The 27,995-nt window shown below is 41.1% G+C and overlaps 1 protein-coding gene across 2 annotated transcripts in view; it reads right to left on the reverse strand.

Moving 5' to 3' along the window:
• Positions 1-27,995, reverse strand: part of LIG3 (DNA ligase 3) — a 224,307-nt gene that overhangs the window by 111,838 nt on the left and 84,474 nt on the right. For both annotated transcript variants that reach the window (XM_053707435.1, XM_053707434.1), the window contains exon 15: positions 23,451-23,593. In XM_053707435.1, coding sequence (XP_053563410.1) covers positions 23,451-23,593 — 143 coding nt within the window. The remainder of the gene's footprint in view (positions 1-23,450; positions 23,594-27,995) is intronic.

Here is a 27,995-nt window from a genome sequence, read left to right on the forward strand (position 1 = left end):
TGTATCACTCCCATCCTTAACAGGTCTTCTACACAATGTAAGAACGCCTGTCTCTTTATTTGGTTTGAGGATAAGTGAGACATGTGGAACCTTCCCCTTGGGGGTAGTTCCTTGAATTCCAGAAGATAACCCTGAGAAACTATTTCTAGCGTCCAGGGATCCTGAACATCTCTTGCCCAAGCCTGAGCAAAGAGAGAGAGTCTGCCCCCCACTAGATCCGGTCCCGGATCGGGGGCTACTCCTTCATGCTGTTTTGTTAGCGGTAGCAGGCTTCTTGGTCTGCTTACCCTTGTTCCAGCCTTGCATCGTTTTCCAGGCTGGTTTGGACTGTGAGGCATTACCCTCTTGCTTAGAGGATGCAGAATTAGAGGCCGGTCTGTTCCTGAAATTACGAAAGGAACTAAAATTAGACTTATTCTTGGCCTTGAAAGGCCTATCTTGTGGGAGGGCGTGGCCCTTTCCCCCAGTGATGTCTGAGATAATCTCTTTCAATTCTGGTCCAAAGAGAGTTTTACCCTTGAAAGGAATGTTAAGCAATTTTGTCTTGGATGATACATCCGCTGACCAAGACTTTAGCCAAAGCGCTCTGCGCGCCACAATTGCAAACCCTGAATTTTTCGACGCTAATCTAGCTAATTGCAAAGAAGAGTTAGCCAACTTAAGTGCGTGAACTCTGTCCATAACCTCCTCATATGGAGTCTCTCTACTGAGCGACTTTTCTAGTTCCTCGAACCAGAACCACGCTGCTGTAGTGACAGGAACAATGCACGAAATGGGTTGTAGAAGGTAACCTTGCTGCACAAAAATCTTTTTAAGCAAACCTTCCAATTTTTTATCCATAGGATCTTTGAAAGCACAACTATCCTCAATAGGAATAGTAGTGTGCTTGTTTAGAGTGGAAACTGCCCCCTCGACCTTAGGGACTGTCTGCCATAAGTCCTTTCTGGGGTCGACCATAGGAAATAATTTCTTAAATATAGGAGGGGGAACAAAAGGTATGCCGGGCTTCTCCCACTCCTTATTCACTATGTCCGCCACCCGCTTGGGTATAGGAAAAGCGTCGGGGTGCACCGGAACCTCTAGGAACTTGTCCATCTTGCATAATTTTTCTGGAATGACCAAGTTGTCACAATCATCCAGAGTAGATAACACCTCCTTAAGCAGTGCGCGGAGATGTTCTAATTTAAATTTAAATGTCACAACATCAGGTTCAGCCTGTTGAGAAATTTTTCCTGAATCTGAAATTTCCCCATCTGACAAAACCTCCCTCATGGCCCCTTCAGATTGGTGTGAGGGTATGACAGAACAATTATCATCAGCGCCCTCCTGCTCTTCAGTGTTTAAAACAGAGCAATCGCGCTTTCTCTGATATGCAGGCATTTTGGATAAAATATTTGCTATGGAGCTATCCATTACAGCCGTCAATTGTTGCATGGTAATAAGCATTGGCGCGCTAGATGTACTAGGGGCCTCCTGCGTGGGCAAAACTGGTGTAGACACAAAAGGAGATGATGTAGAACCATGTCTACTCCCTTCATCTGAGGAATCATCTTGGGCAATTTCATTATCTGTGGCAGTACTGTCCTTACTTTGTTTGGACGCTATGGCACAATTATCACACAATTTTGAAGGGGGAGACACATTGGCTTTCATACATATAGAACATAGCTTATCTGAAGGCACAGACATGTTAAACAGGCTTAAACTTGTCAATAAAGCACAAAAAACGCTTTAAAACAAAACCGTTACTGTCTCTTTAAATTTTAAACAGAGCACACTTTATTACTGAATATGTGAAAAAATATGAAGGAATTGTTCAAAAAAAATTCACCAAAATTTCACCACAGTGTCTTAAAGCATTAAAAGTATTGCACACCAATTTTCAGAGCTTTAACCCTTAAAATAACGAAACCGGAGCCGGTTACAGATTTAACCCCTATACAGTCCCAGCTAAAGCCTTTGCTGTGACTTTACCAAGCCCAGAGGGGAATACGATACCAAATGACGCCTTCTAGGAACTTTTTCAACTACTGTCAGGTCCTCACACATGCATCTGCATGTCTTGTTCTCAAAAACAACTGCGCAGTAATGGCGCAAAAATGAGGCTCAGCCTACAACTGGGAAGGCCCTTCCTGACTGGAAAAGGTGTCTAACATAGTGCCTGACGTTAAAAAACGTTCCCCAAGTTTATAAGTGTGAATTATCAGCATAAACATGTATAAAATGTCCAAATAAAGCAATCGATTTAGCCCATAAAAGTGTCTACCAGTTTTATAGCCCATAATAAGCCCTTTATTCTGTTTGAGACTAAGAAAATGGCTTACCGGTCCCCATGAGGGGAAATGACAGCCTTCCAGCATTACACAGTCTTGTTAGAAATATGGCTAGTCATACCTTAAGCAGAAAAGTCTGCTAACTGTTTCCCCCAACTGAAGTTACTTCATCTCAACAGTCCTATGTGGAAAACATAATTTATGCTTACCTGATAAATTTATTTCTCTTGTAGTGTATCCAGTCCACGGATCATCCATTACTTATGGGATATTAACTCCTCCCCAACAGGAAGTGCAAGAGGATTCACCCAGCAGAGCTGCTATATAGCTCCTCCCCTAACTGCCATTACCAGTCATTCGACCGAAAACATGCAGAGAAAGGAAAACCATAGGGTACAGTGGTGACTGTAGTTTAATGGAAAAATTACCTGCCTTAAAGTGACAGGGCGGGCCGTGGACTGGATACACTACAAGAGAAATAAATTTATCAGGTAAGCATAAATTATGTTTTCTCTTGTTAAGTGTATCCAGTCCACGGATCATCCATTACTTATGGGATACCAATACCAAAGCTAAAGTACACGGATGACGGGAGGGACAGGCAGGCTCTTTATACGGAAGGAACCACTGCCTGAAGAACCTTTCTCCCCAAAACAGCCTCCAAAGAAGCAAAAGTGTCAAATTTGTAAAATTTGGAAAAAGTATGAAGAGAAGACCAAGTTGCAGCCTTGCAAATCTGTTCAACAGAAGCCTCATTCTTAAAGGCCCAAGTGGAAGCCACAGCTCTAGTAGAATGTGCTGTAATTCTTTCAGGAGGCTGCTGTCCAGCAGTCTCATAGGCTAACCGTATTATGCTACGAAGCCAAAAGGAGAGAGAGGTAGCCGAAGCTTTTTGACCTCTCCTCTGACCAGAATAAACGACAAACAGGGAAGACGTTTGTCAAAAATCCTTAGTTGCCTGTAGATAAAATTTCAGGGCACGGACTACATCTAGATTGTGTAGCAGACGCTCCTTTTTCGAAGAAGGATTAGGACACAAAGATGTAACCACAATCTCTTGATTGATATTCCTGTTAGTGACCACCTTAGGTAGGAACCCAGGTTTAGTACGCAGAACTACCTTGTCTGAATGAAAAATCAGATAAGGAGAATCACAATGTAAGGCAGATAACTCAGACTCTTCGAGCCGAGGAAATCGCCATTAAAAACAGAACTTTCCAAGATAACAACTTGATATCAATGGAATGAAGGGGTTCAAACGGAACCCCCTGTAAAACATTAAGAACTAAGTTCAAACTCCATGGTGGAGCAACAGTTTTAAACACAGGCTTGATCCTAGCTAAAGCCTGACAAAAAGCTTGAACATCCGGAACTTCTGACAGACGTTTGTGTAAAAGAATGGACAGAGCTGAAATCTGTCCCTTTAAGGAACTAGCGGATAAACCCTTTTCTAAACCTTCTTGTAGAAAAGACAATATCCTCGGAATCCTAACCTTACTCCATGAGTAACTCTTGGATTCGCACCAATATAAGTATTTGCGCCATATCTTATGGTAAATCTTTCTGGTAACAGGCTTCCTAGCCTGTATTAAGGTATCAATAACTGACTCAGAAAAACCACGTTTTGATAAAATCAAGCATTCAATTTCCAAGCAGTCAGCTTCAGAGAAATTAGATTTTGATGTTTGAAGGGACCCTGGATCAGAAGGTCCTGTTTCAGAGGTAGCGACCAAGGTGGACAGGATGACATGTCCACTAGATCTGCATACCAAGTCCTGCGTGGCCATGCAGGCGTTATTAGAATCACTGATGCTCTCTCCTGTTTGATTCTGGCAATCAATCGAGGAAGCATCGGGAAGGGTGGAAACACATAAGCAATCCCGAAGGTCCAAGGTGCTGTCAAAGCATCTATCAGAACCGCTCCCGGATCCCTGGATCTGGCCCCGTAACGAGGAAGCTTGGCGTTCTGACGAGACGCCATGAGATCTATCTCTGGTTTGCCCCAACGTCGAAGTATTTGGGCAAAGACCTCCGGATGAAGTTCCCACTCCCCCGGATGAAAAGTCTGACGACTTAAGAAATCCGCCTCCCAGTTCTCCACTCCCGGGATGTGGATTGCTGACAGGTGGCAAGAGTGAGACTCTGCCCAGCGAATTATCTTTGATACTTCCATCATTGCTAGGGAGCTTCTTGTCCCTCCCTGATGGTTGATGTAAGCTACATTCGTGATGTTGTCCGACTGAAACCTGATGAACCCCCGAGTTGTTAACTGGGGCCAAGCCAGAAGGGCATTGAGAACTGCTCTCAATTCCAGAATGTTTATTGGTAGGAGACTCTCCTCCTGATTCCATTGTCCCTGAGCCTTCAGAGAATTCCAGACAGCGCCCCAACCTAGTAGGCTGGCGTCTGTTGTTACAATTGTCCAGTCCGGCCTGCTGAATGGCATCCCCCTGGACAGATGTGGCCGAGAAAGCCACCATAGAAGAGAATTTCTGGTCTCTTGATCCAGATTCAGAGTAGGGGACAAGTCTGAGTAATCCCCATTCCACTGACTTAGCATGCACAATTGCAGCGGTCTGAGATGTAGACGTGCAAAGGGTACTATGTCCATTGCTGCTACCATTAAGCCGATCACCTCCATGCATTGAGCTACTGACGGGTGTTGAATGGAATGAAGGACACGGCATGCATTTTGAAGCTTTGTTAACCTGTCTTCTGTCAGGTAAATCTTCATTTCTACAGAATCTATAAGAGTCCCCAAGAAGGGAACTCTTGTGAGTGGAAAGAGAGAACTCTTCTTTTCGTTCACCTTCCATCCATGCGACCTTAGAAATGCCAGTACTAACTCTGTATGAGACTTGGCAGTTTGAAAGCTTGAAGCTTGTATCAGAATGTCGTCTAGGTACGGAGGTACCGCAATTCCTCGCGGTCTTAGTACCGCCAGAAGAGCACACAGAACCTTTGTGAAGATTCTCGGAGCCGTAGCCAATCCGAATGGAAGAGCTACAAACTGGTAATGCCTGTCTAGAAAGGCAAACCTTAGATACCGGTAATGATCTTTGTGAATCGGTATGTGAAGGTAAGCATCCTTTAAATCCACTGTGGTCATGTACTGACCCTTTTGGATCATGGGTAAAATTGTCCGAATAGTTTCCATTTTGAACGATGGAACTCTTAGGAATTTGTTTAGGATCTTTAAATCCAAGATTGGCCTGAAAGTTCCCTCTTTTTTGGGAACCACAAACAGATTTGAGTAAAACCCTTGTCCTTGTTCCGACCGCGGAACCGGATGGATCACTCCCATTAATAAAAGATCTTGTACGCAGCGTAGAAACGCCTCTTTTTTTATTTGGTTTGTTGACAACCTTGACAGATGAAATCTCCCTCTTGGGGGAGAGAATTTGAAGTCTAGAAGGTATCCCTGAGATATGATCTCTAACGCCCAGGGATCCTGGACATCTCTTGCCCAAGCCTGGGCGAAGAGAGAAAGTCTGCCCCCCACTAGATCCGTTCCCGGATCGGGGGCCCTCGATTCATGCTGTCTTAGGGGCAGCAGCAGGTTTCCTGGCCTGCTTGACCTTGTTCCAGGACTGGTTAGGTCTCCAGCCTTGTCTGTAGCGAGCAACAGCTCCTTCCTGTTTTGGTGCAGAGGAAGTTGATGCTGCTCCTGCTTTGAAATTACGAAAGGAACGAAAATTAGACTGTCTAGCCTTAGGTTTGGCTCTGTCTTGAGGCAGGGCATGGCCTTTACCTCCTGTAATGTCAGCGATAATTTCTTTCAACCCGGGCCCGAATAAGGTCTGCCCTTTGAAAGGTATATTAAGCAATTTAGATTTAGAAGTAACGTCAGCTGACCAGGATTTTAGCCACAGTGCTCTGCGTGCCTGAATGGCGAATCCGGAATTCTTAGCCGTAAGTTTAGTTAAATGTACTACGGCATCTGAAATAAATGAGTTAGCTAACTTAAGGGCTTTAAGCTTGTGTGTAATCTCATCTAATGGAGCTGATTCAAGTGTCTCTTCCAGAGACTCAAACCAAAATGCTGCTGCAGCCGTGACAGGCGCAATGCATGCAAGAGGTTGCAATATAAAACCTTGTTGAACAAACATTTTCTTAAGGTAACCCTCTAACTTTTTATCCATTGGATCTGAAAAGGCACAGCTATCCTCCACCGGGATAGTGGTACGCTTAGCTAAAGTAGAAACTGCTCCCTCCACCTTAGGGACCGTTTGCCATAAGTCCCGTGTGGTGGCGTCTATTGGAAACATCTTTCTAAATATCGGAGGGGGTGAGAACGGCACACCGGGTCTATCCCACTCCTTAGTAACAATTTCAGTAAGTCTCTTAGGTATAGGAAAAACGTCAGTACTCGCCGGTACCGCAAAATATTTATCCAACCTACACATTTTCTCTGGTATTGCAACTGTGTTACAATCATTCAGAGCCGCTAACACCTCCCCTAGTAATACACGGAGGTTTTCCAGCTTAAATTTAAAATTTGAAATATCTGAATCCAGTTTGTTTGGATCAGAACCGTCACCCGCAGAATGAAGCTCTCCGTCCTCATGTTCTGCAAATTGTGACGCAGTGTCTGACATGGCCCTAATATTATCAGCGCACTCTGTTCTCACCCCAGAGTGATCACGCTTACCTCTTAGTTCTGGTAATTTAGCCAAAACTTCAGTCATAACAGTAGCCATATCCTGTAATGTGATTTGTAATGGCCGCCCAGATGTACTCGGCGCTACAATATCACGCACCTCCCGAGCGGGAGATGCAGGTACTGACACGTGAGGCGAGTTAGTCGGCATAACTCTCCCCTCGTTGTTTGGTGAAATATGTTCAATTTGTACAGATTGACTTTTATTTAAAGTAGCATCAATACAGTTAGTACATAAATTTCTATTGGGCTCCACTTTGGCTTTAGCACATATAGCACAGATATCTTCCTCTGAATCAGACATGTTTAACACACTAGCAAATAAACTAGCAACTTGGAAATACTTTTCAAGTAATTTACTATAATATGAAAACGTACTGTGCCTATAAGAAGCACAGAAAAAGTTATGACAGTTGAAAATTAATAAACTGAAAAGTTATAGCATCAAATCTTTGTAAAAAACACAATTTTAGCAAAGGATTGCTCCCATTAGCAAAGGATAACTAACCCTGATAGCAGAAAAAAAAATAATACAGAAATAAACGTTTTTTTTTTTTATCACAGACAACTACAATCTCACAGCTCTGCTGTGAGTGATTACCTCCCTCAAAACAAGTTTTGAAGACCCCTGAGTTCTGTAGAGATGAACCGGATCATGCAGGGAAGACAATAAACTTCTGACTGAATTTTTTGATGCGTAGCAAAAGCACCAAAAAAGGTCCCTCCCCCTCACACATAACAGTGAGAGAGATCAGTAAACTGTCATAAATTAAATAAAACGACTGCCAAGTGGAAAAAAATAGTGCCCAAAACATTTTTTCACCCAGTACCTCAGAAAATTAAACGATTTTACATGCCAGCAAAAAACGTTTAACATTAATAAATTGAGTGTTATTAAAAAGCCTGTTGCTAGTCCCTGCAAATTAGGCTAAAGTTTTATGCATACAGTTTAATTCCAGTGAAGTGCCATTCCCCAGAATACTGAAGTGTAAAATATACATACATGACAGCCTGATACCAGTTGCTGCTACTGCATTTAAGGCTGAGTTTACATTATATCGGTATGGCAGAATTTTCTCATCAATTCCATTGTCAGAAAATAATAAGCTGCTACATACCTCTTTGCAGATTAATCTGCCCGCTGTCCCCTGATCTGAAGTTTACCTCTCCTCAGATGGCCGAGAAACAGCAATATGATCTTAACTACTCCGGCTAAAATCATAGAAAAACTCAGGTAGATTCTTCTTCAAATTCTACCAGAGAAGGAATAACACACTCCGGTGCTATTATAAAATAAACTTTTGATTGAAGGTATGAAACGAAGTATAATCACCACAGTCCTCTCACACATCCTATCTATTCGTTGGGTGCAAGAGAATGACTGGTAATGGCAGTTAGGGGAGGAGCTATATAGCAGCTCTGCTGGGTGAATCCTCTTGCACTTCCTGTTGGGGAGGAGTTAATATCCCATAAGTAATGGATGATCCGTGGACTGGATACACTTAACAAGAGAAAAAGCAATCGATTTTAGTTACTGTCTGCTAAAATCATCTTCCTCTCACAAACAGAAATCTTCATCTTTTTCTGTTTCAGAGTAAATAGTACATACCAGCACTATTTTAAAATAACAAACTCTTGATAGTAGAATAAAAAAAAAACTACAACTAAACACCACATACTCTTAACCATCTCCGTGGAGATGTTGCCTGTGCAACAGCAAAGAGAATGACTGGGGTGGGCAGAGCCTAGGAGGGACTATATGGCCAGCTTTGCTGGGACTCTTTGCCATTTCCTGTTGGGGAAGAGATATTCCTACAAGTAAGGATGACGCCGTGGACCGGACACACCAATGTTGGAGAAAGTTTAATTATGCATTGTACAATATATTTTGCAATATATTTAAATTACAGGAATTGGGAGAGAAAAAGTCTGAAAAGTGTACATGACAGGCTTCACATACCTAGCCCTGTCACATTTATGTCTCTTAATAGCTTCAGCAGAAATTATAAGATCACAAACTACAAAACAATTGAGATTTCCCAACATAATTACAGTGGCTAGCTGTCTTCTCCAGACACAAGTCCGGATTGGCTACTCCAAGTAAGGCGAGTGATGGGAGGAGTTTGATTATTGAAAAACATAATTTATGTAAGAACTTACCTGATAAATTCCTTTCTTTCATATTGGCAAGAGTCCATGAGCTATTGACGTATGGAATATACAATCCTACCAGGAGGGGCAAAGTTTCCCAAACCTCAAAATGCCTATACATACACCCCTCACCACACCCACAATTCAGTTTAATGTATAGCCAAGTAGTGGGGTGATAAAAACAAAAAAGGAACTAGAAATATAATTGTGCTTTTTACAAAAAACATAACCACCATAAAAAGGATGGGTCTTATGGACTCTTGCCAATATGAAAGAAATTAAATTTATCAGGTAAGTTCTTACATAAATTATGTTTTCTTTCATGTAATTGGCAAGAGTCCATGAGCTAGTGACGTATGGGATATAAATACCCAAGATGTGGAAGTTCACAGAAGAGTCACTAGAAAGGGAGGGATAAAATAAAAACAGCCATTTTCTGCTGAAAAAATTAAATCCACATCCAAAAAAATAAGTTTTTCTCATTATCGAAAAGAAAAAACTTAAAACATAAGCAGAGGAATCAAACTGAAACAGCTGCCTGAAAAACGTTTCTACCAAAAACTGCTTCCGAAGAGGCAAATACATGAAAACGGTAGAATTTAGTAAATGTGTGCAAAGAAGACCAAGTTGCTGCTTTGCAAATCTGATCAACTGAAGCTTCATTCTTAAAAGCCTACGAAGTGGAAACTGAACTAGTAGAATGAGCTGTGATTCTCTGAGGCGGGGCCTGACCCGACTCTAAAAAAGCCTGATGAATCAACAGCTTTAACCAGGATGCCAAGGAAATGACAGAAGCTTTCTGATCTTTCCTAGGACCAGAAAAGACAACAAATAGACTAGAAGTCTTCCTGAAATCTTTAGTACCGTCAACATAATATTTCAAAGCTCTTACAACATCCAGAGAATGTAAGGATCTCTCCAAAGAATTCTTAGGATTAGGACACAAAGAGGGAACAACAATTTCCCTATTAATGTTGTTAGAATTCACAACTTTAGGTAAAAACTTAAATGAAGTCTGCAAAACTGCCTTGTCCTGATGGAAAATCAGAAAAGGAGACTCACAAGAAAGAGCAGATAATTCGGAAACTCTTCTAGCAGAAGAGCTAGCCAAAAGGAACAACACTTTCCAAGAAAGTAGTTTAATATCCAAAGGATGCATAGGCTCAAAATGAGGAGCCTGTAACGCCTTCAAAACCAAATTAAAACTCTAAGGAGGAGAGATTGATTTAATGACAGGTTTGATACGGACCAAAGCCTGCACAAAACAGTGAATATCAGGAAGCTTAGCAATCTTTCTGTGGAATAAAACAGAAAGAGCAGAGATTTGTCCCTTCAACGAACTTGCAGACAAACCTTTATCCAAATCTTCCTGATGAAACAGATTTACGAGCCTGTAACATAGTATCAATCACTGATTCAGAGAAACCTTTATGACTAAGCACTAAGCGTCCAATTTCCATACCTTCAAATTTAATGATATGAGATCCTGATGGAAAAACGGTCCTTGAGACAGAAGGTCTGGTCTTAAAGGAAGTGGCCAAGGTTGGAAACTGGACATCCGAACAAGATCCGCATACCAGAACCTGTGAGGCCATGCTGGTGCTACCAGAAACAAACGATGGTTCCATGATGATCTTGGAGATCACTCTTGGAAGAACTAGAGGCAGGAAGATATAAGCAGGTTGGTAAAACCAAGGAACTGTTAACGCATCCACTGACTCCGCCTGAGGATCCCTGGACCTGGACAAGTACCTGGGAAGTTTCTGGTTTAGATGGGAAGCCATCAGATCTATTTCTGGAAGATCTCACATCTGAACAATCTGAAAAAAAAACACATCTGGATGGAGAGACCACTTCCCTGGATGTAAAGTCTGACGGCTGAGATAATCCACTTCCCAATTGTCTACACCTGGGATATGTACCGCAGAAATTAGACAAGAGCTGGATTCCGCCCAAGAAAGTATCCAAGATACTTCTTTCATAGCTAGGGGACTGTGAGTCCCACCCTGATGATTGACATTTGCCACAGTTGTGATATTGTCTGTCTGAAAACAAATGAATCGTTCTTTCTTCAACAGAGGCCAAACCCGAAGAGCCCTGAAAATAGCATAGAGTTGTAAAATATTGATTGGTAACCTCGCCTCTTGAGATTTCCAACCCCCTTGTGCTGTCAGAGATCCCCAGACAGCTCCCCAACCTGAAAGACTTGCATCTGTTGTTATTACAATCCAGGTTGGATGAACAAAAGAGGCCCCCTGAGCTATACGACGGTGATCTAACCACAAAGTTAGAGAGAGTCGAACATTGGGATTTAAGGATATTAATTGTGATATCCTTGTATAATCCCTGTACGATTGATTCAGCATAAAAAGCTGAAGAGGTCTCATATGAAAACGAGCAAAGGGGATCGCGTCCGATGCTGCAGTCATGAGACCTAAAACTTCCATGCACATAGCCACTGAAGGGAATGATTGAGACTGAAGGTTTCGACAAGCTAAAACCAATTTTTTTTGTCTCTCGTCTGTTAGAGACAGAGTCATGGACACTGAATCTATCTGGAAACCTAAAAAGGTGACCCTTGTCTGAGGAATCAAGGATTATTGGTAAATTGATTCTCCAACTGTGTCTTTGAAGAAACAACACTAGTTGATTTGTGTGAGATTCTGCAGAATGTAAAGACTGAGCTAGTACCAAGATATCGTCCAAATAAGTAAACACTGCAATATCCTGTTTTCTGATTACAGAGAGTAAAGCACCGAGAACCTTTTAAAAAAATTATTGGAGCCGTCGCTAGACAAAATGGAACAGCGACAAATTGGAAATGCTTGTCTAGAAAAGAGAATCTCAGAAACCGATAGGGGCTATTAGAATCACTGACACCCTCTCCTGTTTGATACAAGCAATGACTCGCATGGATGGCAGATAGACAGCAATTGTGGGTCTCTGCCCACTGAAGCATCCAGGTAACCTCCTTCATGGCTAAGGAACTCCAAGTTCCTCCCTGGTGATTCATGTAAGCCACAGAGGTTATGTTGTCTGACTGGAACCTGATAAACTGGGCTGAGGAAAACTGAGGCCAAGCCAATAGAGCATTGTAAATCGCCCTCAACTCCAAGATGTTCATGGGAAGTGCAGAATCCTCCTGAGTCTAAAGGCCCTGAGCTTTTAACTAGTTCCAGACTGCTTCCCAGCCCAGCAGGCTGGCGTCCGTGGTCACGATCACCCAGGAAGGTCTCCGAAAGCATGAGCCCTGAGACAGATGTTCCTGAGAAATCCACCACGGGTGAGAGTCCCTTGGCGACTGATCTAACTCTATTCTCTGAGATAGATCCGTATGGTCGCCATTCCATTGTCTGAGCATGCACAACTGGAGAGCTCTCAAATGGAATCAAGCAAAACGAATGATGTCCATGGAAGCCACCATCAGACAGATTACCTCCATACATTGAGCCACTAAAGGATAAGCTGTAAAAATCTTCGGCAATAGAGAATCTATTATGGTCCCTAAGAACTCTACTCTTGTAGCAGGGGAAAGGGAGCTTTTTTCCCAGATTCACATTCCATCCGTGGGAACGAAGAAAAGACAACAATATCTCTGTGTGAAATTTTGCTGGTTGAAAAGATGGCGCCTGAACCAATATGTCGTCCAAGTAGGGTGCCACAACAATTCCATGAGAACAGATCACTGCCAAAAAGAGCCTCCAGAACCTTTGAAAAAATTCTGGGAGCCGTGGCTAGACCAAATGGAAGGGACATGAACTGGAAATGTTTGTCCAGAAAAGCAAATCTCAGGAATCTGCGATGATCCCTGTGAAAAGGAACATGAAGATACGCATCCTTTAGGTCTATGGTTGTCATGAACTGACCCTCTTGTACTAAAGGAAGAATGTAGCGTATATAGTCTCCATCTTAAAGGATGGAGCTTTGAGAAACTTGTTTAGAGACTTCAAGTCTAGAATGGGACGGTAATGTCCCTCTTTTTTGGGAACCACAAATAGGTTGGAGTAGAACCCGAGACCCTGTTCTTGCAATGGAACTATCACTCCCAGGGAGGAAAGATGTTGTATACATTTCAAGAACACCTCTCTCTTTATCTGGTCTGTGGATAATCTTGAGAGATGGAATCTGCCTCCGGGAGGAAAAGTATTGAATTCCAGGGATCTGGGACATCTCATATCCAGGGATCAGGAAATCTCATATCCAGGCTTGAGAGAACTCAGAAATGCTGCCCCCCCACCTGATCCGATCCCGGATCTGGGGCAAACCCTTCATGCTGATTTGGAATCAGCTGCGGGTTTCTTTGATTGTTTTCCCTTGTTCCAAGACTGATTGGGTTTCTAAGAAGACTTGGATTGTTCCTGCTTGGAAATAAGAAGGGGAAGGCTTTCCTCTAAAGTTACGAAAGGAACGAAAATTACTCTGACGTCCTTTAGGCCTATTCTTCTTATCTTAAGGTAGAAAAGACCCTTTTCCACCCGTAATATCAGAGATAATTTCTGCCAAACCGGGTCCAAACAAGGTTTTACCTTTGTAAGGAATCACTAGAAACTTGACTTTAGAGGAAACGTCCGCAGACCAGGATTTCAACCATAACGCCCTGCGGGCTAGGACAGCGATACTAGAAGTATTAGCTCCTAGTCTAACAACCTGTAAAATGGCATCTGCAATAAAGGAATTGGCCAACTTAAGAGCTTTAATCCTATCTTGATATTCATCCAAGGAAGTCTATACTTGAAGAAAATCAGGCAAGGTGTCAAACCAATAAGATGCTGTACTAGTCACGGTGGCAATACACACCGCAGGTTGCCATTGGAGACCTTGATGAACATAAATCTTTTTCAAATAAGCCTCTAGGTTCTTGTCCATCGGATCCTTAAAAGAGCAGCTATCCTCAATAGGAATAGTGGCTCTCTTAGCCAGAGTGGAAATGGCCCCTTCAACTTTGGGTATACCAAGGGTCTTTAATAGAGTCCTTGAAAGGAAACATTTTCTTAAAAATGGAAGATGGGGAAAGAGACACCCCTAGTTTCTCCCATTTCTGTGAGATAATCTCCCTAGCACGGTCCGGCACAGGAAAAACCTCAGAAGTGGAAGGTTCATCAAATAAACTATTACGTTTACTAGATTTCTTAGGAATGACAACGATAGGGGTATCAGAGTCATCTAAAGCAGCTAAAACCTTCTTTAACAATACACAAAATATTAGAAGGAATTATACTGTTCGAATCTGAGATTTCACCCTCAGAAAGTGCAGATGTATCTTCCTCATCAGACTTATGAGAAAGGGCAACTTGGGAAGCAGAACTGATGACAGGCACCATACTTTCTTAATTTTCCCTGTAATCTGGGAATGGCAGCTAATGCCGCAAATACTGCTGAAGATACCTGGGCAGCAATTTCTGCTTTTAAATAAACTTCACTAGGAGTTATAGAGGAACCGCAAAGGCACTGCATGTGATTCCATTGAGGCTTGGGACATAGCAGGAGAAAGCTGAGGTATTATTTTAACAGCATTATCCTGAGAGACATTAGGCTCAAAAATGTTACCTTTATTTTGCAAGGGTTTCTTGACACATGAAGAACAAAATTGCATAGGAGCTGCAATTTGTGCATCTAAACATAATAAGCATGAATTTATGAGAGCAGGCTCTTGCTCCATATCTGACATGTTGTGAAACAGTAAATAAACGTGTACAGATAAGTTTCAAAGCTTTTAATATTCAATTAAAATAAGCCAAGGAATAAAATAACTTTACATTTTATCCCAAATTAGGATTTATCCCCAGCTAAAATTATGTGAGAAATGTTAAGAAAAAACATTTAATAAACATCAAATAAACTTCTAAAATACCCCTCAGGCAACCCCACACCTCAATTATTGAAGTGCCTTACCGCTACCAATTAAGACCGGATCGCCCAGAAATGGACAAAAACAACTTTTTCCTCAGAAACGTTATAAAAAGGAAATTTATGTTTACCTGATAAATGTATTTCTTTTACGATATGAGGAGTCCACGGATTTCATCCTTACTTATGGGATATCGCCTCCTGGTCAGCAGGAGGAATCAAAAAGCACCACAGCAGAGCTGTATATTAGCTCCCCCTTTCCTCCCACTCCAGTCACTGACTGGACTGACTTGTCCCACACTGCCAGAGGTCCTCCTTCTCCTCTAGGAATCTGTGGGAACAAACTGGGTCTTAGATAATATCTGCTAAGACCATATTCAGCAGGGTAGCACACAGTCTGAGAGGCACAGAGAGAATGTAGAATCTCCTCAGTTCCCATTGTTGAAAAGCCTGTCGCTTTATCCCTGAGTAAAATAGCACTTACTGGTACCATTTAAAAATAATAAACTCTTGATTGAAGAATCTAAACTAACACCTCACTTTACCTCTTCCTATCACTAACACAGGCAAAGAGAATGACTGGGGTGGGAGGGAAGGGAGGAACTATATATACAGCTCTGCTGTGGTACTCTTTGCCTCCTCCTGCTGACCAGGAGGCGATGTCCCATAAGTAAGGATGAAATCCGTGGACTCGTCATATCTTGTAAAAGAAATAAAGCCAGTCATGTGACCGCAACTGCCGATCTCAAATTACTGCTTCGACACAGAGAGGCACTACTTCCTGGTACACTGAGTCACTTTAAAATGTTACATTGGTTTATTTTAAAGCAAAGGGGAAATGAATAAGCTGCTGAAATAGAAAATTCAGCCTTACTTTCAGTTTAAACTTGTATTGTTTTATCAAGTAAATATGTCAGAAAATAAAGCCTAATAAAAACATTTTACCCTTTCTTTTTAAAATAGTTTAAATGTTTGTCTCACACATGCTACAGTGCCTACTTCATGCCCGGTGTAACACATACAACAGGATTATCTATGTCCCAATAAAAAAACAGAATTTATGTTTACCTGATAAATTACTTTCTCCAACGGTGTGTCCGGTCCACGGCGTCATCCTTACTTGTGGGATATTCTCTTCCCCAACAGGAAATGGCAAAGAGCCCAGCAAAGCTGGTCACATGATCCCTCCTAGGCTCCGCCTACCCCAGTCATTCGACCGACGTTAAGGAGGAATATTTGCATAGGAGAAACCATATGATACCGTGGTGACTGTAGTTAAAGAAAATAAATTATCAGACCTGATTAAAAAACCAGGGCGGGCCGTGGACCGGACACACCGTTGGAGAAAGTAATTTATCAGGTAAACATAAATTCTGTTTTCTCCAACATAGGTGTGTCCGGTCCACGGCGTCATCCTTACTTGTGGGAACCAATACCAAAGCTTTAGGACACGGATGAAGGGAGGGAGCAAATCAGGTCACCTAAATGGAAGGCACCACGGCTTGCAAAACCTTTCTCCCAAAAATAGCCTCAGAAGAAGCAAAAGTATCAAACTTGTAAAATTTGGTAAAAGTGTGCAGTGAAGACCAAGTCGCTGCCCTACATATCTGATCAACAGAAGCCTCGTTCTTGAAGGCCCATGTGGAAGCCACAGCCCTAGTGGAATGAGCTGTTATTCTTTCAGGAGGCTGCCGTCCGGCAGTCTCGTAAGCCAATCTGATGATGCTTTTAATCCAAAAAGAGAGAGAGGTAGAAGTTGCTTTTTGACCTCTCCTTTTACCAGAATAAACAACAAACAAGGAAGATGTTTGTCTAAAATCCTTTGTAGCATCTAAATAGAATTTTAGAGCGCGAACAACATCCAAATTGTGTAACAAACGTTCCTTCTTCGAAACTGGTTTCGGACACAGAGAAGGTACGATTATCTCCTGGTTAATGTTTTTGTTAGAAACAACTTTTGGAAGAAAACCAGGTTTAGTACGTAAAACCACCTTATCTGCATGGAACACCAGATAAGGAGGAGAACACTGCAGAGCAGATAATTCTGAAACTCTTCTAGCAGAAGAAATTGCAACCAAAAACAAAACTTTCCAAGATAATAACTTAATATCAACGGAATGTAAGGGTTCAAACGGAACCCCCTGAAGAACTGAAAGAACTAAGTTGAGACTCCAAGGAGGAGTCAAAGGTTTGTAAACAGGCTTGATTCTAACCAGAGCCTGAACAAAGGCTTGAACATCTGGCACAGCGGCCAGCTTTTTGTGAAGTAACACAGACAAGGCAGAAATCTGTCCCTTCAGGGAACTAGCAGATAATCCTTTTTCCAATCCTTCTTGAAGGAAGGATAGAATCCTAGGAATCTTAACCTTGTCCCAAGGGAATCCTTTAGATTCACACCAACAGATATATTTTTTCCAAATTTTGTGGTAAATCTTTCTAGTTACAGGCTTTCTGGCCTGAACAAGAGTATCGATAACAGAATCTGAGAACCCTCGCTTCGATAAGATCAAGCGTTCAATCTCCAAGCAGTCAGCTGGAGTGAAACCAGATTCGGATGTTCGAACGGACCCTGAACAAGAAGGTCTCGTCTCAAAGGTAGCTTCCAAGGTGGAGCCGATGACATATTCACCAGATCTGCATACCAAGTCCTGCGTGGCCACGCAGGAGCTATCAAGATCACCGACGCCCTCTCCTGATTGATCCTGGCTACCAGCCTGGGGATGAGAGGAAACGGCGGGAACACATAAGCTAGTTTGAAGGTCCAAGGTGCTACTAGTGCATCCACTAGAGCCGCCTTGGGATCCCTGGATCTGGACCCGTAGCAAGGAACTTTGAAGTTCTGACGAGAGGCCATCAGATCCATGTCTGGAATGCCCCACAGCTGAGTGACTTGGGCAAAGATTTCCGGATGGAGTTCCCACTCCCCCGGATGCAATGTCTGACGACTCAGAAAATCCGCTTCCCAATTTTCGCTCTCAGTTCCAGAATATTTATCGGTAGAAGAGATTCTTCCCGAGACCAAAGACCCTGAGCTTTCAGGGATCCCCAGACCGCGCCCCAGCCCATCAGACTGGCGTCGGTCGTGACAATGACCCACTCTGGTCTGCGGAATGTCATCCCTCGTGACAGGTTGTCCAGGGACAGCCACCAACGGAGTGAGTCTCTGGTCCTCTGATTTACTTGTATCTTCGGAGACAAGTCTGTATAGTCCCCATTCCACTGACTGAGCATGCACAGTTGTAATGGTCTTAGATGAATGCGTGCAAAAGGAACTATGTCCATTGCCACTACCATCAACCCGATCACTTCCATGCACTGAGCTATGGAAGGAAGAGGAACGGAATGAAGTATCCGACAAGAGTCTAGAAGTTTCGTTTTTCTGGCCTCTGTCAGAAAAATCCTCATTTCTAAGGAGTCTATTATTGTTCCCAAGAAGGGAACCCTTGTTGACGAAGATAGAGAACTCTTTTCCACGTTCACTTTCCATCCGTGAGATCTGAGAAAGGCCAGGACAATGTCCGTGTGAGCCTTTGCTTGAGGAAGGGACGACGCTTGAATCAGAATGTCGTCCAAGTAAGGTACTACAGCAATGCCCCTTGGTCTTAGCACAGCTAGAAGGGACCCTAGTACCTTTGTGAAAATCCTTGGAGCAGTGGCTAATCCGAAAGGAAGCGCCACGAACTGGTAATGTTTGTCCAGGAATGCGAACCTCAGGAACCGATGATGTTCCTTGTGGATAGGAATATGCAGATACGCATCCTTTAAATCCACCGTGGTCATGAATTGACCTTCCTGGATGGAAGGAAGAATAGTTCGAATGGTTTCCATCTTGAACGATGGAACCTTGAGAAACTTGTTTAAGATTTTGAGATCTAAGATTGGTCTGAACGTTCCCTCTTTTTTGGGAACTATAAACAGATTGGAGTAGAACCCCATCCCTTGTTCTCTTAATGGAACAGGATGAATCACTCCCATTTTTAACAGGTCTTCTACACAATGTAAGAATGCCTGTCTTTTTATGTGGTCTGAAGACAACTGAGACCTGTGGAACCTCCCCCTTGGGGGAAGTCCCTTGAATTCCAGAAGATAACCTTGGGAGACTATTTCTAGCGCCCAAGGATCCAGAACATCTCTTGCCCAAGCCTGAGCGAAGAGAGAGAGTCTGCCCCCCACCAGATCCGGTCCCGGATCGGGGGCCAACATTTCATGCTGTCTTGGTAGCAGTGGCAGGTTTCTTGGCCTGCTTTCCCTTGTGCCAGCCTTGCATTGGTCTCCAAGCTGGCTTGGCTTGAGAAGTATTACCCTCTTGCTTAGAGGACGTAGCACTTTGGGCTGGTCCGTTTCTACGAAAGGGACGAAAATTAGGTTTATTTTTTGCCTTGAAAGGCCGATCCTGAGGAAGGGCGTGGCCCTTACCCCCAGTGATATCAGAAATAATCTCTTTCAAGTCAGGGCCAAACAGCGTTTTCCCCTTGAAAGGAATGTTAAGTAGCTTGTTCTTGGAAGACGCATCAGCCGACCAAGATTTCAACCAAAGCGCTCTGCGCGCCACAATAGCAAACCCAGAATTCTTAGCCGCTAACCTAGCCAATTGCAAAGTGGCGTCTAGGGTGAAAGAATTAGCCAATTTGAGAGCATTGATTCTGTCCATAATCTCCTAATAAGGAGGAGAATCACTATCGACCGCCTTTATCAGCTCATCGAACCAGAAACATGCGGCTGTAGCGACAGGGACAATGCATGAAATTGGTTGTAGAAGGTAACCCTGCTGAACAAACATCTTTTTAAGCAAACCTTCTAATTTTTTATCCATAGGATCTTTGAAAGCACAACTATCCTCTATGGGTATAGTGGTGCGTTTGTTTAAAGTGGAAACCGCTCCCTCGACCTTGGGGACTGTCTGCCATAAGTCCTTTCTGGGGTCGACCATAGGAAACAATTTTTTAAATATGGGGGGAGGGACGAAAGGAATACCGGGCCTTTCCCATTCTTTATTAACAATGTCCGCCACCCGCTTGGGTATAGGAAAAGCTTCTGGGAGCCCCGGCACCTCTAGGAACTTGTCCATTTTACATAGTTTCTCTGGGATGACCAACTTGTCACAATCATCCAGAGTGGATAATACCTCCTTAAGCAGAATGCGGAGATGTTCCAACTTAAATTTAAATGCAATCACATCAGGTTCAGCTAGTTGAGAAATGTTCCCTGAATCAGTAATTTCTCCCTCAGACAAAACCTCCCTGGCCCCATCAGACTGGGTTAGGGGCCCTTCAGAAATATTATTATCAGCGTCGTCATGCTCTTCAGTATCTAAAACAGAGCAGTCGCGCTTACGCTGATAAGTGTTCATTTTGGCTAAAATGTTTTTGACAGAATTATCCATTACAGCCGTTAATTGTTGCATAGTAAGGAGTATTGGCGCACTAGATGTACTAGGGGCCTCCTGAGTGGGCAAGACTCGTGTAGACGAAGGAGGGAATGATGCAGTACCATGCTTACTCCCCTCACTTGAGGAATCATCTTGGGCATCATTGTCATTGTCACATAAATCACATTTATTTAAATGAATAGGAATTCTGGCTTCCCCACATTCAGAACACAGTCTATCTGGTAGTTCAGACATGTTAAACAGGCATAAACTTGATAACAAAGTACAAAAAACGTTTTAAAATAAAACCGTTACTGTCACTTTAAATTTTAAACTGAACACACTTTATTACTGCAAATGCGAAAAAACATGAAGGAATTGTTCAAAATTCACCAAATTTTCACCACAGTGTCTTAAAGCCTTAAAAGTATTGCACACCAAATTTTGAAGCTTTAACCCTTAAAATAACGGAACCGGAGCCGTTTTGAACTTTAACCCCTTTACAGTCCCTGGTATCTGCTTTGCTGAGACCCAACCAAGCCCCAAGGGGAATACGATACCAAATGACGCCTTCAGAAAGTCTTTTCTAAGTATCAGAGCTCCTCTCACATGCGACTGCATGCCATGCCTCTCAAAAACAAGTGCGCAACACCGGCGCGAAAATGAGGCTCTGCCTATGCTTTGGGAAAGCCCCTAAAGAATAAGGTGTCTAAAACAGTGCCTGCCGATATTATTATATCAAAATACCCAGATAAAATGATTCCTCAAGGCTAAATATGTGTTAATAATCAATCGATTTAGCCCAGAAAAAGTCTACAGTCTTAATAAGCCCTTTTTGAAGCCCTTATTTACGATCGTAATAAACATGGCTTACCGGATCCCATAGGGAAAATGACAGCTTCCAGCATTACATCGTCTTGTTAGAATGTGTCATACCTCAAGCAGCAAGAGACTGCTCACTGTTCCCCCAACTGAAGTTAATTGCTCTCAACAGTCCTGTGTGGAACAGCCATGGATTTTAGTGACGGTTGCTAAAATCATTTTCCTCATACAAACAGAAATCTTCATCTCTTTTCTGTTTCTGAGTAAATAGTACATACCAGCACTATTTCAAAATAACAAACTCTTGATTGAATAATAAAAACTACAGTTAAACACTAAAAAACTCTAAGCCATCTCCGTGGAGATGTTGCCTGTACAACGGCAAAGAGAATGACTGGGGTAGGCGGAGCCTAGGAGGGATCATGTGACCAGCTTTGCTGGGCTCTTTGCCATTTCCTGTTGGGGAAGAGAATATCCCACAAGTAAGGATGACGCCGTGGACCGGACACACCTATGTTGGAGAAAGCAGTGTCTTTTAATTTGTTAAGTGCATGGTCTCCCCAACTGGAAGAAAAGGCACTTACCTGCTCCGCTGTCCGGCATGTAGACAGTTAAAAGGCGAGAGGACACAGTTCCTCACAGAGACCTTTGAAAAGATAGAACAGAGTTGCCAACTCTGGCTTTCTAAACTAGGGCAGCAATTGTTAGGAAAATGCAGTAAGTACCTCTTTACAAGTTCCTAACTGCCTTAAAGCCACCACTACCAAACTGCAAGGGATGACGTGGAATACAGCTATACCCCAAAACTTGCTTGTAGATTAAATAAAAAAAATTCTTCAGAAACCTAAACTTCACCTCCTCCATGCACCGAAGGCAAAGAGAATGACTGGGGGTTGTGGGTAATGGAGTGATAATTAACAGTTTAACTGTGATGCTCTGTGCCTCCTCCTGATGGCCAGGAGAGTTATTCCCAACAGTAATTACTCAAGCCGTGGACTCACAATATCTTAGGAAAGAAATACAACTACAAAGTTCACTCAGCTGCAAAAGTTGTAATACATGTTAATAAAAAAAAGTTTACATACACTTAAATGGACAATGTACTCAGTACAAGCAGGTGATCAGAGTTAAAGGGGACATACAACCCCACATTTTTCTTCCATGATTCAGACAGAGCTTTCAATTTTAGACAAGTTTTCTGTTTAGCTTTGTTGAAAAGCAGTAAGGTAAGTTCAGAAGTGTGCATGTGTCTGTAGTACTATATAGCACCAGTTTTGCAACAATGTTATACATTAGCAAGAGCACTAGAGGGCAGAACTAGTTCCTGCCATGTAGTGCTCCAGACATGTGCATCCTACCTATCTAGATATTTCTTTAATAAAGAATAAGAACGGACCAAACTTGATAACAGAAGTGATTTTTTTTTTAAATTGTATTCTTTATCTGAAGCATGAAAGAAAATGTTAGGGTTTCATGTCCCTTTAATGTTATGTAAAGCAGAAGAAGAAACACCATTGCAAATGGTCTACAAATTTAAGCAATTTTCCAATTTACTTCTATTCTCCAATTTGCTTTGTTCTCTTGGTTTCGTTGCAGCCACCAATCAGCAGCTAGCTCCCAGTAGTGCTTTGCTGTCCCTGAGCTTATATTGGAATTCTTTTTAACCAAGTATAGAAATGAATGAAGCAAATTAGATTATATGATCTGTCTGAATCATTTAATAAACATTTTGGGTTTCATAACCTTTAATATACTCTAGCAGGTAAAATGGATAATTGAAAAGGTAGTAAAGGGGAAAACCTCTTACAGTACAATGTCCCTTTTAGGTTTTGTTTAAATAGTCGTTTTTGACTATTTGACTTATTTTCTTTTGCTCTTCTTAAAAAACTAAAAAGCCAAAAAGAATAAAGAAATTAGCAAATTGATTTGTTATATATAGAAACAACAAACTAAAGAATAAATGATGCATTTGTTCTTTGGTTTTTATGTCCGTAAAAATAGCAGATTCGTTATGATTTCTATGTCTAATTTTTAATGTTTAAATGTGTTCATTTTATTCTCTTCAATTAAACACAATTGCTTCTCTGAATATACTGGATTAATAAATGATCAAAACTATAGTTTTACTCTTTTTTTATTTTTTATTAAAGAATCTAACTTTATTGAAGATGTAAAAAAATAAAGGTACATGGTTTGATACATGTCATCTCAGATACTTTTGAGCAAAACTGTAGTTTTACCTTTTTAAATCTGTGTGTGCTAGTTCAAGCGAGACATGTTATTATAAAGAATTACTATTTAGAGATTGGATAGAATAGGTCATTCTAACCTTGCTGATCTTCACCATGTCCAACTCCTTCTGAAGACGTGCAAGGGTAGCATCATCATAACCACTGGAACATTTTGTCACCGTGCACCACTTCTGGCTTTGCGAATCATAACAACCCATAAGGAAAATTGACATTATACCACCTAGAAGGAATATGAGATATACAACTTAAAAAAAAGAAGTTTATCTTTGTCTCCTTAGCACAGCGCCACCACTAAAAAACATTTTTGTATAAAAAAAAACAAAAAACTTTCAGATACAAAATAACTATTAAGTTTTAAACTGTACATTTTAAAGGGACATTAAACATGCTGTACACAACTACAAAATAATAGTAACTACTCACGATCTTATTGCATTTTATTCTGTTCCTGCAGCTCTTTTCAAATCAGTTCTCCTGTTTTAATAGCTTAAAGGTGCCAAATGCTGAAGCCTCTTCATTCTGGGGGCTGCCATCTTGGAGCTCAAGGATTCTCAGAGCCTGTGACAGCAACTGTGCACACTCACAGATCAGTAATGTTGCCTATTTTTTAACAGCTGTATAATGTGCTTAAAGGGACATAAAACAAGTTGGGATAGATACAAAATATAATATGTACTTTAATTATTTTACCTGCAAATTTATACTGCAGTGCCACGCCATTATCCCTTTCTTTTAAGTTTTCAAATTGTACAGCTCTAACTCACCCCCCACACATTTCCTCTATGGCTGCATCTATATCTACTTTTGCTTTGGTAGAATACAGACATGCACATTCATTACCTGCTGGAGCATGCCTAGAAGCAAATAAGCCACTGTGAACTGTTTCTGAAGCTAAACACTGATAAGGGGGGGGGGGGAAATCAGACTACTCCAGACAGCATGGCTATGTAAGTAATTTTTTTATGCAACTTATTTTTACTTAATTAGCCCTTTTAGGATATGCACAGATATGCAATAATATAGATCAATGCAGCCACTGCAAAATGTAAAGCACCTGCTTTGTATCATGCACCCTAACCTAAAGCACAATATACAGCTGCAAAATATAAAAAACACACACACACATATATATATATATATATATATATATATATATATATATACACACACATACAAACATACATACATACACACACACATATATATATGCATATATACATACACACACACAAATACTAGGGCTGTGCGAGATACCGCGGATCAGTTTTTTAACAGCGATTAATTGCCGAGATTTTTTTTAAAAAAAACACGAGAGTCCATGTTTTTTTGGATTTTTTTTTATTTCTTGTGGCCCCCCCCCCACCCCTCCATCTGCCTGTGCAGGCGGCTATGTTCTACTTCGGACAGTTTTAAATCAGAGCGTTGCCGCAGGTTACCAAGGATAATGAGACAAGGATAATGGTTCTCCACTAATATTGTGAGACAGTTAGAAAGTTCACTGTGAGATACATATTCATTATATAGAGACATTTTTGTTTAAAATACACATTTGTAACATAATTATCCTTGTCTCATTGAATCTAGGATTGTATTTACACTCTTATCGTGAGCGATGATTAGATCTCTACATTATTGAAGAAAATATGAGTATAGTTGGCTCACACGTTATTTTTGTATGTACACTTGTTTATACTTTGTGAAAGGATTCACTTAAGCTTAAGTAAAAGCTTTGTCTTCTGGGCACCCAGTAACTGACAATTCTAATGAGCACAGATGCAATTTTTTATGGGTGTGTGGAACACACGGCACTTGATTTGCCTGTAGTGATGTAGGCGTATTTGATATACGGACTGTTGATTGGTTTTATGAGAAATAAAAGGTAGCAAGGTAGAGTGTAACAATTATGAAGCCTGATGAAACGGCATTCTAACTGAGAAACGCGTTGCAAAGCAACTTTTTAAGTGTTTTTAATAAAATATTTTTATCACTCTTCCTTGCTCCGGAGAATTGTCTTTAAGCCTTTGCAGTCTGTGGACTCTATACATATTTCCCAGCTGATCAATACTGGGCGTCTTGGAGTTTTGAATCCCTGTGTCGACGGCAAAGCATTGTATCATCACCCAGCTGATCCGCCATTGGGGAGTCAGCCGAACGGCTCTGAAGTTTTGGTCCGCCCATTATTGCGCTGCATGTGCACGTTTGTTTGTGAGTATTCTATCACTATTGCTGATAGTTGTTATTTGCTGGTTGGGACTTGCTGCACCAAGAGCGCCTCTCTTTTTTCTTGTCTTCTAGGGCATCCAGTATTTTCGCACACATCTTGGAGAGAGCTGCCCGTCACTCGGTTGATGCACCTTTTTGCTATTGGACATTATTACTGAGAGTCCTCGTTATAGGACTTTCTACAAGTATTGAGACTTTTTTCCCCCGAAAATGTCATACATTGTTATACATCTTATTATTATCATCATTGTATTTGTGTGTTACTAATATGGATTATACAATATTTTCAGGTTTTTGTTGTTTTCTATAATATACATAGTTTGTGTTGTAGTGGATTGGCGCACCTCTGGGTTTTGGGAAGCACAGGAGTTGTACTGTGCTTATCCCATACATTTTCTTTTAGTTTAAAATAGGGACCGATTTAGTGTGTTTGTATTCAGACATCCTGCAATAATTTAGTTGCAATGAACTGAATTCCTATCATGTATAGACCCTCAAAAGCACATTTGAACAGCTGTTTCTTAGTCACTTTTACTATATTTGTTAAATTGGGTAAAAGGAAATAACCATTTAATCCCAAAATTGGAAGAATATGCATATTGTCCGGAAAGAACCCCATCAAAAGGACTTTAAAGGAAAATCTTCCATGCCTATGAGAAAACACTATATGAAAGGGATTTTTTTAGGTTAAATTATAGCTGATTATTTTGAAACTAACAGGAAGCACGTTTGTGCACAACTAGTCTGTGCAAAAGTAACGCTGGCTGAAAAACCTGCCACAGCTCCATTGGTAGCCACGGATGTGGCCCACAAGCATAAAGTTAAAAAGTTTTTGGTGTTTTTTTTTTTCAGAACAGGAAAATTCTTAAAAAAAACCCACAATTTAACAAAGTTCTATTTTAGATGCGACAGAGGTAATAAAAATTGATTTAATTACCTTTTATTAGACTGCAAAACAAAGTTTACCTGATAATTGAGTTGAGTGTAGATAGATGATCAATCATAGTATAAGCAATTAAAGGGACTTTCATGATTTAGATAGGGCATGTAATTTTAAACAACTTTCCAATTTACTTTTATCACCCATTTGCTTTGTTCTCTTGGTATTCTTAGTTAAAAAGCTAAAACTAGGAGGTTCATATGCTAATTTCTTAGACTTTAAAGACTGCCTCTAATTTGATTGCATTTTGACCACTAGAGGGAATTAGTTCATGTGTTTCATATAGATAGCATTGAGCTCATGCACGTGAAGTGACCTAGGAGTGAGCACTGATTGGCTAAAATGCAAGTCTGTCAAAAGAACTGAAATAAGGGGGCAGTCAGCAGAAGCTTAGTTACAAGGTGATCACAGAGGTAAAACGTATATTATTATAACTGTGTTGAAGATGCAAAACTGGGGAATGGGTAATAAAGGGATTATCTTTCTTTTTAAACAACAAAAATTCCGGTGTTGACTGTCCCTTTAAGTGAGTAGTACTAGTGTCCAATAATTTTTAAGTTTTTTTTTTCCTCAAAATCGCACAGCCCCAATATACACATTATATATGTGTGTGTATGTGTATGTATATGTATATATGTGTGTGTGTGTATATATATATATATATATATATATATATATATATATATATATATATATCTCATAATGTATGCTTACCTGATAAATTTATTTCTCTTGTAGTGTATCCAGTCCACGGATCATCCATTACTTATGGGATATTCTCCTTCCCAACAGGAAGTTGCAAGAGTTCACCCACAGCAGAGCTGCTATATAGCTCCTCCCCTAACTGCCATATCCAGTCATTCGACCGAAAACATGCAGAGAAAGGAAAAACCATAGGGTGCAGTGGTGACTGTAGTTTAAATGAAAAAATTACCTGCCTTAAAATGACAAGGCGGGCCGTGGACTGGATACACTACAAGAGAAATAAATTTATCAGGTAAGCATAAATTATGTTTTCTCTTGTTAAGTGTATCCAATCCACGGATCATCCATTACTTATGGGATACCAATACCAAAGCTAAAGTACACGGATGATGGGAGGGACAAGGCAGGTACTTAAACGGAAGTTACCACTGCCTGTAAAAAACCCTTTCTCCCAAAAATAGCCTCCGAAGAAGCAAAGTATCAAATTTGTTAAATTTGAAAAAGTATGAAGCGCAGACCAAGACTCCGTCTTGTAAATTTGTTCAACAGAAGCCTCATTTTAAAAAGGCCCAAGTGAAAACCATAGCTCTAGTAGAATGAGCTGTAATCCCTTCAGGAGTCTGCTGTCCAGCAGTCTCATAAGCTAAATGAATTATGCTTTTAACCAAAAAGACAGAGAGGTTGCTGAAGTCTTTTGACCTCTCCTCTATCCAGAATAGACAACAAACAAGGTGAATGTTTGATGAAAATCTGT

This window comes from Bombina bombina, chromosome 3 (assembly GCF_027579735.1).
Source record: "Bombina bombina isolate aBomBom1 chromosome 3, aBomBom1.pri, whole genome shotgun sequence".
Lineage (NCBI taxonomy): Eukaryota > Metazoa > Chordata > Amphibia > Anura > Bombinatoridae > Bombina > Bombina bombina.